The 13,073-nt window shown below is 44.9% G+C and overlaps 1 protein-coding gene across 4 annotated transcripts in view; it reads left to right on the top strand.

The window, feature by feature from the left end:
• The window catches only part of LOC126106314 (1-phosphatidylinositol 4,5-bisphosphate phosphodiesterase), a 409,255-nt gene that overhangs the window by 222,078 nt on the left and 174,104 nt on the right, over positions 1–13,073 (top strand). For all 4 annotated transcript variants that reach the window (XM_049912540.1, XM_049912541.1, XM_049912542.1 and 1 more), the window contains one exon: positions 4,477–4,656. In XM_049912540.1, the coding sequence (XP_049768497.1) occupies positions 4,486–4,656 (171 nt within the window). In that variant the 5' untranslated portion in view covers positions 4,477–4,485. The remainder of the gene's footprint in view (positions 1–4,476; positions 4,657–13,073) is intronic.

Genomic DNA, 13,073 nt, shown 5'->3' with positions numbered 1-13,073 from the left:
TGAATGAATTCAGCGAATCCGCAATACACATCCTGGACAAAGCAATTAAAACGGGTATAACTAGGGTCATATTACGCAAAACTAGATTTGTAAACACCTTACATTAGTTGGCGTTGCGTGCAATAGACATTTTCAGGTTCTTAGACGCAAAGGATCTCAATTTTCAGAGACAGTCTGCTTACTACAGAAAACATGTAGAGGTGACCTGATGATGCTTCGCATGTAGGATAGCCAGTATTAGTCGAAAGAGGGTGAAGTTGCAGAGAAAACCGTTCATATTGAAATAAATAAATAAGCAAGCCCGAAATATGTCCGATCTGTTCATTTTTCTGTTCCCACCGTTAAGACAGCCGAGTTGCAGTGAAAGTACCTACGCAGATATGTTTGTCATTGTGGCCTTCAGTCCTGAGACTGGTTTGATGCAGCTCTCCATGCTACTCCATCCTGTGCAAGCTTCTTCATCTCCCAGTACCTACTGCAACCTACATCCTTCTGAATCTGCTTAATGTATTCATCTCTTGGTCCCCCTCTACGATTTTTACCCTCCGCGCTGCCCTCCAATACTAAATTGGTGATCCCTTGATGCCTCAGGACATAACCTACCAACCGATCCCTTCTTCTAGTCAAGTTGTGCCACAAATTTATCTTCTCCCAATTCTATTCAATACCTCCTCATTAGTTACGTGATCTACCCATCTAATCTTCAGCATTCTTCTGTAGCACCACATTTCGAAAGCTTCTATTCTCTTCTCGTCTAAACTATTTCTCGTCCATGTTTCACTTCCATACATGGCTACACTCCATACAAATACTTTCAGAAACCACTTCCTGACGCTTAAATCTATACTCGATGTTAACAAATTTCTCTTCTTCAGAAACGCTTGATTTGGATAGGAGACTTGTAGCGTGTAACACGGCGGTGATGACGGGACTATGTCGTTACGTGAGAAAGACAGTGCCGTCATCGTGCTTCTAAGCGCCTACACGTGGAGCAGGCTCGTTTCAAGCATGGCAGTGCGAGGCTGAACATGAGCACTGCGACATCTGCCGACGTGTGCGACATCTGTCTCCGACACTTAAACAACATACTCGAGGATTTCAGTTTGATGGTGATGGAGCGGTGCAAGCAGAGATGGGGTTGTGGCTCCGTCAACAAAGTCACACGTTCTATAGTTATGCTATCAACAAACTGGTCTCTCGGTGGGTGAAATGTGTTCGTCGCCAGGGTCACTATGTAGACTACCCCATTCGCCATTAAAATTGCTACACCAAGAAGAAATGCAGATGATAAACGGGTATTCATTGGACAAATGTATTATGCTAGATCTGACACGTGATGACATTTTCACGCAATTTGGGTGCAAAGATCCTGAGAGATCAACACCCAGAACAACCACCTCTGGCCGTAGTAACAGCCTTGACACGCCTGGGCATTGAGTCAAACAGAGCTTGGATGGCGTGTACAGGCACAGCTGCCCATGCGCTTCAACAGGATATCACAGTTCATCAAGAGTAGTGACTGGCGTATTGTGACGAGCCAGTTGCTCGACCACCATTGACCAGACTTTTCGATTGGTGAGAGATCTGGAGAATGTGCTGGCCAGGGCAGCAGTCGAACATGTTCTGTATCCAGAAAGACCCGTACAGGACTTGCAACATGCGGTCGTGCATTATCCTGCTGAAATGTAGGGTTTCGCAGGGATCGAATGAAGGATAGGGCCACGTGTCGTAACACATCTGAAATGTAACGTCCACTGTTCAAAGTGCCGTCAGTGCGAACAAGAGGTGACAAAGAAGTGTAACCAATGGCACCCCATACCATCACGCCGGGTGATACGCGAGTATGGCGATGACGAATACACGCTTCCAATGTGTGTTCACCGCGATGTCGCCAAACCCGGTTGCGACCATCATGATGCTGTAAACAGAACCTGGATTCATCTGAAAAAATGACGTTTTGCAATTCGTGCACCCATGTTCGTCGTTGAGTACACCATCGCAGGCGCTCCTGTCTGTGATGCAGCGTCAAGGGTAACCGCAGCCACAGTCTCCGAGCTGATAGTCCGTGCTGCTGGAAACGCCATCGAACTGATCGTGCAGATGGTTGTTGTCTTGCAAACGGCCCCATTTGTTGACTCAGGGATGGAGACGTGGCTGCACGATCCGTTACAGCCATGCGGATAAGATGCCTGTCATCTCGACAGGCCTCTGATACGAGGCCGTTGGGATCCAGCATGGCGTTCGGTATTACCCTCCTGAACCCACCAATTCCATATTCTGCTAACAGTCATTGGACCTCGACCAACGCGAGCAGAATGTCGCGATACTATAAACCGCAATCGCGTGTAGCAATTTTAATGGCCAGTAGTGTATATAAATATGAAGGATAAATATGTAGAACGTTAATAAAGTTCGTATTATTTAAAAATGTTTTAAGAGTTTTTATACGGAGAATTCGGAGGCATTACCTTTGCGCACGCCCTCGTATATCGTACATACACTGAGGTGACTAAAGATCATGGATACGACATAATATCACGTCGGAACTCGTTTTGTCTGGCGTAGCGCAGTAATTCGACGTGACATAGACTCAAAATTCCGTTGGAAGTCCCCTGCAGAAATGTTCAGCTATTCTGCCGCTATAGCCATCCATAATTGCGAAAGTGTTGCCAGTGCACGATTTTATGCACGAACTGACCTCTCCATTATGTCCCATATCTATTAGATTGCATTCTTGTGGGGCGAGTCCGCCGCTCGTGGTCTCGCGGTAGCGTTCTCGCTTCCCGAGCACGGGGTCCCGGGTTCGATTCCCGGCGGGGTCAGGGATTTTCACCTGCCTCGAGATGACTGGGTGTTTGTGTTGTCCTCATCATTTCATCATCATCCAGGAAAGTGGCGAAATTGGACTGAGCAAAGATTGGGTAATTGTACGGGCGCTGATAACCACGCAGTTGAGCGCCCCACAAACCAAACATCATCATCATTGTGGGGCGATTTGGGTGGCCAAATCATTCCTTCCAATTGCCCAGTACGTTGTTCAAACCAAAAGCCAACAATTCTGGCCCGGTGACATGACCCATTGCCGTTCATTAAACTTCCATCGTTGTTTGGGAACATGAAGTCCATGAAATGCTGCAAGTGGTCTCCAAGTAGCCGAGCATAACGATTTCCAGTCAGTGATCGATTCAGTTGCACCAGAGGACTCGCTCCATTTCATGTATTTAGTCACACCATTATGGACCCACTACCGGCTTGCACGGCGTCTTGTCGACAACTTGGGGTCCATGGCTTCGTGGGCTTTGCGGCACACCCGAACCATATCATCAGCACTTACCAACTGAAATGGAGGCTCATCTAAGCATGGCACGGTTTTTTCCGCCGTGTAGGGTCCAATCGAAGTGGTCACGAGCCCAGGAGAGGCGCTGCATGCGATGTCGTGCTGTTAGCAAAGGCACGCGTATCGGTCGTCTGCTGGCACAGCCTATAACGACAAATTTCGTCGTACTGTCATAACGGATAAGTTCGTTGTACGTCCCACATCTATTTCTGCGGGTATTTCACACACTGTTGCTTATCTGTTGGCACTGATAACGCTACGCAAACGCCGCTGCTCTCGATCGTTAAGTGAAGGCCATCGGCCACTGCGATACCCATGGTGAGACGTAATGCCGGAACTTTAATATTCTCGACACCCTCTTGACACTGTGGATCTCTGAACACTGAATTCCCAAACGATTCCCGAAATGTAATGTCCCATCCATCTAGCTCCAGCTACCATCCCGCGTTCAAAATCTGTTAATTCCCGCCGCGCGGCCCATAATCACGTCGGAAACCATTTCGCATGAATCACCTGAGTAGCCGGTCGCTGTGGCCTAGTGGTTCTAGGTGCTTCAGTCTGGAACCGCGCGGACCGCTACGGTCGCAGGTTCGAATCCTGCCTCGGGCATGGATGTGTATGATGTCCTTAGGTTAGTTAGGTTTAAGTAGTTCTAAGTTCTAGAGGACTGATGGCCTCAGATGGTAAATCCCGTAGTGCTCAGAGCCATTTGAACCATTTCTTCGCCTAAGTACAAATGACAGCTCCGCTACGCTGGACTCGCATTCGGGAGGACGACGGTTCAATTCCGCGTCCGGCCATCTTGATTTAGGTTTTCCTTGATTTCCCTAAATCGCTCCAGGCAAATGCCGGGATGGTTCCTTTGAAAGGGCACGGCCGACTTCCTTCCCTAATCCGATGAGACCGATGACCTCGATGTTTGGTCTCTTCCCCTAAACAACCCAACCCAACAGCTCCGCTAGCGCACTGCCCTGTTATACCTTGTGTTTTCGATACTACCGTCATCTGTATATGGGCATATCGCTGTTCCATGACTTTTGTGACATCAGTGTATGTCGGCACTTGAGAGTCCACGTGTAGGTATAGAGATGACGTGTGAATATTTGCTGTGTTTACCGTGTTGTATGTTGTGTGCGCAGGGCCGGACCATGACGAAGAAGTTCGAGTTCGACTGGCGCATCGAGGTGCCGGAGCCGCTGCTGCAGGGCTGTGTGTTCGACCGCTGGAGCGAGGAGAAGGACTCCTCCAGCTTCGAGCCGCGCTGCCTCTTCAAGGTCGACGAGTACGGCTTCTTCATCTACTGGAAGAGCGAGGGCAACGTGAGTACTTTGCCCAGCCCCAGGCGCGCGCGTGCCGCCCTTCTCTGAACACACTGCCCCTACCACATTCTGCAAACCACCACCAAGTGTTCATGCCAGAGGGTACGCCCCATTGTACCAGTTACTAGGATTTCTTCCCATTCCACTCGCACATGGTACGCGGGAAGAATCATTGTTTGACTACCTCTCTGCATTCTGTAATTATTCTAATATGGTCCTCACGATCTCTATGTGAGCTGTGCGTAGGGTTTGGATCCTAGAGTCATCATTCAAAGCCGATTCTTTAAACTTTGGTAGTACACTTACTCTGGACGCTTTACGTCTATCTCAAGCATCTGCCATCTCAGTCTCTTCAGCATCACTGTAATACTCTTCCATGGATCAAACAAACCTGTGACCATTTATGGTGCCCATTTTTGTATGCATTCAATATCCCCTGTTAGTCCTATCTGGTACAGGTCCCACACACTTGAGCAATAATCTAGAATGAGTCGTACGAGTGATTTGTAAACAGTCTCCTTTGTAGACCGACTACACTTACCCAGTATTCTACCATTAATCCCAAGCCTACCACTGGCTTTATCCAAAACACAGCTTCATTCCATTTCATATCCCTACAAATTACTAGACTCAAGTACTTGTATGAGTTGGACAGTTCCAACAGTGACTCATTGATATTATCCTCATAGGATACTAAGTTTTTTCGTTTTGTGAGCTGCGCAATTTTACATTCTGAATATTTAAAGGAATTTGCCAATCTTTGCACCACTTTGAAATTTTATCAAGACCTGATACAGCTTTTTTCATGACATTACTTTTTTCATGGCATTACTTTTTTCATGGCAGTACTTTTTGCATGGCAGTACTTTTTGCATGGCAGTACTTTTTGCATGGCAGTACTGTTTGCATGGCAGTACTGTTTGCATGGCAGTACTGTTTGCATGGCAGTACTTTTTGCATGGCAGTACTTCATTATACATACCCAACGAATTGGCTCACATTCTGAAGGAGAACAGTTCGCACCGACATCCGGCCATCCAGATTAAGGTTTTTCATGATTACGTTAAGTCACTCCAGGCAAATGACGGAATGCTTCCTTTGACAGGGCACGGCCGATTTCCTCCCCTATCATTGATACAATCCGAACTTGTACCCTGTCTTTAATTATCTTGATGTCAAGGGGACTTTAATCTTCGTTCGTTCCTTCCTTTCTTTTGAAATCTTATCAAACTGTGACTGAATATTTATGCAGCTCCATTCAGGCAGTACGTTATTAAACATAACTGCATCATCTGCAAACAATCGGAGGTACCATAAATATTGTCCGCAAGGCCATTGATATACAACTTGAACAGCAAGGGTGCCAACAAACGTCTCTTGGCACACCTGCATTTACATCTGACGATGACTCTCCATCCAAGACATCATGCTGCGTCCTCCCTACCAAAAAGTCCTCAATCCAGACACAAATTTCACTTGATATCCCATATGATCGTACTTTTGACAGTAAGCGTAGGTGTGTTTGTGAGTCAAAAGCTTATCAGAAATCAAGAAATACTGCATCTTGACCCAAAGCTTTCAGTATGTCACGTGAGAAAAGTGCGAGTTCGGTTTCACATCATCCATATTTTCGGAATGCATGCTGGTTGGCATGGAGGAGGTCATTCTGTTCAAGATGACTCATTATGGATCAGCTCAGAATACGTTCTAAGATTCTATAACAAATTATTCTCAGGAATATTGTATGGACCACCATTCGTTACTATAGCCACCGTACTGACTGACCACGTGTGTTGTCACGTCCATAAGCAAATAAGATCACGGATGTATTCATTATTTTATGTATTACAGCTGTCAACAAATTTTAACAATTTCTTTTCCATCTCGTTTCCATGTGGATCGATTAACATAAGTTTGGGATGCTGAAGAAAGCATTTCCCTGTACCACATAATATACCCAGTATGACGCTAAAACTAATATATTGGAAAGTTCAGTAGTGGTTGAACTTCCGAAAATGCTGAAGCATGTATTTCTTTAGTTTCTGACTGAGAAACCAAATACCAGTTCTCGCAATTGTAGCTTCAAAATTCGCTCAATAAAGACACACTTTCAAACAGCCCTTCATACCCTATTTCACCCCTTTAGGAAACGAATTTCGGACAATCCCTTCTTAAACGATGCCTACAGGATAAGATCTACACCCTCTTCAAACTTCAAGTTTCTTTTCTTAGCGATTTGGACTGGGCGATGGTGAGTCTGAGTGGGCGCCATTTTAAGTAGCCCAAAACTATTGTTTACTTGTCTTCTTGTTCATTATTTCTGTCGTGTGCACGCAATAACTGTTTTAAATACTACAAATTATAGAGCTTGCATGAAGAGGAAGGTTATTTCGAAAGTTTTTCTGTTCTTGAATGCGTATTTGCTCTAGTAATACGACACAGTCGGAGTGGCGTCACGGGGAAGTGACAACGCGCTGAACTATTGGGGTATGAATGCGGTGAACCTAATGTTTTGGGCTAGTTAAGATGGCGGACATTAACTTCAAATTTGTGACGTAGTGTCACATCCTCTCTTTTCTTTTTACCCCAATGCTTGAAACTGAGAGTCAAAATGTTTCAATCTTCGTTCGATTTCTATGTTTATTACAGGATATGATAGGAATTTTAAAAAGAAAAAACAAATTCGGCTATTTCGGAAACCGATTATTTTGAGCAATTTTAACAGTCAGGTTAAGCTGCGTGAAAAAGAAACGATGTAACCGAAAACCGGTTGTTTCGGCAATAGCCACCATCTTGTTTCAGCAATAGCCACCATCCCTATCACCCGGGTCTCGAGGGCTTCCAGCTGTCTGGTGCGGCCAATGTACTGCAAATTGCCGGTCGGCCACATAATTGCTCAACTAAACGGCGCGTTGCAAGCGTAGCCTTCCGCGGCCGTTATCACTGTCATTAAAACTCTTCAGAGTATGCGACGCCATGTCAGTATGTGACATACGCCGATGTTTTGGCCGCTGCCGGAATAGCCTTTTGCTTCAGGCAGCAAAATACCCTGAGGAAGATCTTTACATGTTGACAACGCGATCGCACACCCTGCGGAATTTCTCGTACGGTAGGTAAACGTTCCGTTCGTGACGAGTCGCTGTTAGTAACGGGATTTTACATTATCTAATTTATTGGACCAAAAAAAAAAAATTATCAAATTTTGGACGAAGATCTTCGACGTGGCGCGAAACGGTGGTCTTACATTGTCTTCCAATATTTCGTCAAAGTTTCAGAATCGCGGACAACAGTTGTTACTATGCTCTGCAGTTGCGTGTATTACAATTGCATTATGTCTGCATTTGGAAGAGGACCAGAAAAAACGAAAAAGAAACGTACTTGGGCGAAGCCGTGGGTTTCACGGCGAGATGCACTGAAGAGCCAAAGAAACTGGTACGCCTACCTAATATCGTTTAGGATCCCCGCGAGCACGCAGAAGTGCCGCAACACAACTTGCCATGGACTCGACTAATGCCTGAGATAGTGCTAGAAGGAACTGACACCGTGAATCCTACAGGGCTGTCCGTAAATCCGTAAGAGTACGAGGGGATGGAGATCTCTTCTGAACAGCACGTTGCAAGGCATCCCAGATATGCTCAATAATGTTAATGTCTGAAGATTTTGGTGGCCAGCGGAAGTGTTTAAACTCAGAAGAGTGTTCCTGGAGCCGCTCTGTAGCAATTCTGGACGTGTGGGTTGTCGTATTGTCCTGCTGGAATTGCCCATGTCCGTCGGAATGCACAATGGATATGAATCGATTCAGGTGACCAGACAGGATGCTTACACTATGTGATCAAAAGTATCCGCACACCCACAGAAACATACGTCTTTTATATTATGTGCATTGTGTTGCCACCTACAGCCAGGTACTCCATATCACCGACCTCAGTAGTCATTAGACATCGTGAGGGAGCAGAATGGGACGCTCATAAGGAACTCGCGGACTTCGAACGTGGTCAGGTGATTGTGTGTCACTTGCGCCACACGTCTGTACGCGAGATTTCCACACTCCTTAGGTTCATTGTTTCCGATGTGATAGTGAAGTGGAAACGTGAAGGGACACGTATAGCACAAAAGCGTACAAGCCGGCCTCGTCTGTTGACTGACAGAGACCGCCGACAGTTGAAGAGGGTCGTAATGTGCAATAGGCAGACACCTACCCAGACCATCTAACAGGAATTCCAAACTGCATCAGAATCCACTGCAGGTACTATGATAGATAGGCGGGTGGTGAGAAAACTTGGATTTCATGCTTAGCAGCGGCTGCTCATAAACCCCAAGTCACGCTGGTAAATGCCAAACGACGTCTCGCTTTTTGTAAGGAACGTAAACATTGGACGATTGAAAAGTGGAAAAATTTTGTGTGGAGTGACGAATCACAGTACACAATCCGATGGCAGGGTGTGAGTATGGCGAATGCCCGGTGAACGTCATCTACCCGCGTGTGTAGTGCCAACAGTAAAATTCTGAGGTGAGGTGTTACGGCGTGGTCGTGTTTTTCATGGAGGGGGCTTGCACCCCTTGTTGTTTTGCGTGGCACTATCACAGCACAGGCCTACATTGATGTTTTAAGCAGCTTCTTGCTTTCCACTGTTAAAGAGCAATTCGGGGATGGCGATTGCATCTTTCAACACGATGGAGCACCGGTTCATAACGCACGGCCTTTGGCGGAGTGGTTACACGACAACAACATTCCTGTAATGGACTAGCCTGCACAGAGTCCTGATATGAATCCTATAGAATACCTTCGGGATGTTTTGGAACGCCGACTTGTGCCGGGACTCACCGACCTACCTCGATACCTGACCTCAGTGCAGCATTCTGTGAAGAATGGGCTACCATTCCCCAAGAAGCCTTCCAGCACCTGACTGAACGTATGCCTGCGAGAGTGGAAGCTCTCATCGAGGTTAAGGGTGGGCCAACAGCATACTCGATTGCAGCATTACCGATGGAGGGTGTCACGAACTTGTAGTCACTTTGAGCCACGTGTCCAGATAGTTTTGATCACAGAGTGTATACCAGATGGCAGTTATAAGAGTCGAGGGACATGAAAAGGAAGCAGTGGTTGGGAAGGGAGTAAGACAGGGTTGTAGCCTCTCCCCGATGTTATTCAATCTGTTTATTGAGCAAGCAGTAAAGGAAACAAAAGAAAAATTCGGAGTAGGTATTAAAATCCATGGAGAAGAAATAAAAACTTTGAGGTTCGCCGATGACATTGTAATTCTGTCAGAGACAGCAAAGGACTTGGAAGAGCAGTTGAACGGAATGGATGGTATCTTGAAGGGAGGATATAAGATGAACATCAACAAAAGCAAAACGAGGATAATGGAATGTTGTCGAATTAAGTCGGGTGATGTTGATGGCATTAGATTAGGAAATGAGACACTTAAAGTAGTAGAGGAGTTTTGCTATTTGGGGAGCAAAATAACTGATGTTGGTCGAAGTAGAGAGGATATGAAATGTAGACTGGCAATGGCAAGGAAAGCGTTTCTGAAGAAGAGAAATTTGTTAACATCGAGTGTAGATTTAAGCGTCAGGAAGTCATTTCTGAAAGTATTTGTATGGAGTGTAGCCATGTATGGAAGTGAAACATGGACGGTAAATAGTTTGGACAAGAAGAGAATAGAAGCTTTCTAAATGTGGTGCTACAGAAGAATGCTGAAGATTAGATGGGTAGATCACGTAACTAATGAGGAGGTACTGAATAGGATTGGGGAGAAGAGGAGTTTGTGGCACAACTTGACCAGAAGAAGGGATCGGTTGGTAGGACATGTTCTGAGGCATCAAGGGATCACCAATTTAGTATTGGAGGGCAGCGTGGAGGGTAAAAATCGCAGAGGGAGACCAAGAGAAGAATACACTAAGCAGATTCAGAAGGATGTAGGTTGCAGTAGGTACTGGGAGATGAAGAAGCTTGCACAAGATAGAGTAGCATGGAGAGCTGCATCAAACCAGTCTCAGGACTGAAGACAACAACAACAACAACAACAACAACAACAACAGTGTATACTACGTGTCACTTGCCAGAGTACTATCTAGACATATCAAGTGTCCAGTATCACTCCAAGTGCACACGCCACACACCATTACAGAACCTCCATCAGCTGGAACAGTCCCTTGCTGACATGCAGTGTCCATGGATTCATGTGGTTGTCTCCATACTTGTACACTTGCGTTTGTCTGTTTTTGGTTTAATCTTATTTTTATGTTTTCCTGTTTCTGTAAATTTTCTGTTTTGTTTTGCAAATGGCCCAGGGTTAATTCTGACTGTTTCATATACTTCACGATTTTCCTTATCCACCCTACTTGTTGCTTCATGCTCCTAAGTTTCTCCATAATTTTTCTTGTTAATCAAGTTTCTGACCGAGAAGAGAGATCATTTTCTCCGTATAGTACCTGTAGTGGGCTCTGTTGGGCTCCAGTTCGCTGTACACCACTTCATTTGGTACTCCCCGCATTATCCATCTTTTTGATGTTTCTTATTCTCAATGTTTGTTATTCTTCTCTCTGCTTTTGGAATTTCATCGATTCTGTTTTTCTGGGTGACTTTGAAGAGAGTTTCGCTTGCGTATGTCACTTCTGGTTGGAAAACCGTCTTGTGATGTTTTAACTTAGTTCAGATTGACAAATATTTTTTTATTGTATGTAGACCGTGTCAGTTTTGAGCTTCTATAATTTTATTAGTTGCTTGCCATGCAGGTTTCTCGCCCGAGTTGTATGTTATAATTTCTCCTAGGTATTTAAATTGTTTCACTATTTTTACTTTCCTGTTATTTACTGTTATGTTCATAATGGGATGGAACATCTGTGGTATACGAAGTGTGATTGGAAAGTTTTAAGAATGGATCCGCTACTACTTACTGGTTTGGCTGCTAGGGTGGGGAGTGAGTCATTTGCCTTGTCCTTGAACGCCCTCTGTGTTTCCTTTATTCAGTTCGTTGTGGCAGCTGGTTGACTGCGGGTCTGTTAGAACTTGTTGCCGGATTCTGTCTGCGTGAAAATGGACGTAAAACCAGAGAAACGAGTTTGTGTGGAATTTTGTTTTAAAACCTAGAAATCAGCTTCCGAGACTTACGAACTATTAAAAACAGCTTTTGCCAGTCAAATGTTTTTGTCTGGTTCAACAGATTTAAAAATGGCCGCGAGTCATTTGAAGATGAACCATGGTCCGGTCGTCCTTCCACTTCAAAAACTTAGCGAGTTAGTGCGCTCTGATAGTAGACTTACAGTCACGGAGATGGCTGATGTACTTAAGTTTCTATGCAGTTCGGGCAATGTTAACTGAAGATCTGAAGATGCATAGAGTGTCCGCAAAATTCATTCCGAAAGTATTGTCAAGTGACGAGAGACACTACCGACTTGAAGTGTGCCAAGAACTGATTAATCGTTCTAAAAATACCCAGATTTGTTAAATACGGTAGTTACAGGTGACGAATAGTGGGTATATGGATCTGATCCTAAAACCAAAGTGCAGTCTTCGCAGTGGAAGACTCCAGGCTCACCACGACCGAAAAAAGCATGGCAAAGTCGGTCTAAGGTGAAGACAATGTTGGTGAGTTTTTTCGATTCTACCGGTATTGTGCATCATGAATTTACCCCAGGAATACTACAAATGTGTCCTTGAGCGTTTGCGCGAAGAGGTACGGAGGAAAAGGCCTGCATTGTGGAAAGACAGAAGTGGGGTGCTACACCATGACGATGCTCCGGCTCATCGCGCCTTCTCCATCGTTGAATTTTTGACCAAATTCAAAATTCCTGTACTTCCACAACCGCCATATTCCCCTGATTTGGCCCCTGCGGACTTCTACCTGGTACCTAAACTGAAATTTTCACTGAAAAGGAAGCGGATTGACTCGGTTGAAGACATCCAGGCAAATACGGAGAGTGTCTGTCCTTAACACACTTCAGGAAAAAAATTTCCAGGAATGTTTCCAAAAGTGAAAACACCGTTGGAACAGGTGTGTTCAGTCAGAAGGAGATTAATTTGAAGGAGATGCATCACAGTAACATGCTAGTACCACCATTGTAATATTACAAGTCCATTCTTAAAACTTTCCAATCACACCTCGTACAGTCACTACAAAGAAATTTCTGAAGAAACAGAGATTACTGCATAATAGGTGTAAAACAAAGCGGAGGCCTATAGATAGGGACATGCTGAATGAAACGCGTTTGGCTGTAAAGAGAGCGTAATGCCTTCAGTGACTATCTAGCAGAATATTGTTAAATGGCATTTCATAAAATAAAAATAAAATTAAAAAAATCTGGTCGTATATAAAGGCTGTTAATGGCAACGAGGTTACTGTCCAGTCCCTAGCAAATGAGACAGGAACTGAAATAGAGTGTAGGAAAGTAAAAGCTGAAAGTTTAACTCCGTT

Source organism: Schistocerca cancellata, chromosome 10 (genome assembly GCF_023864275.1).
Source record: "Schistocerca cancellata isolate TAMUIC-IGC-003103 chromosome 10, iqSchCanc2.1, whole genome shotgun sequence".
NCBI lineage: Eukaryota > Metazoa > Arthropoda > Insecta > Orthoptera > Acrididae > Schistocerca > Schistocerca cancellata.
The sequence above is the reverse complement of the archived record's forward strand: the minus strand, read 5'-3'. Positions and strand labels throughout refer to the sequence as shown.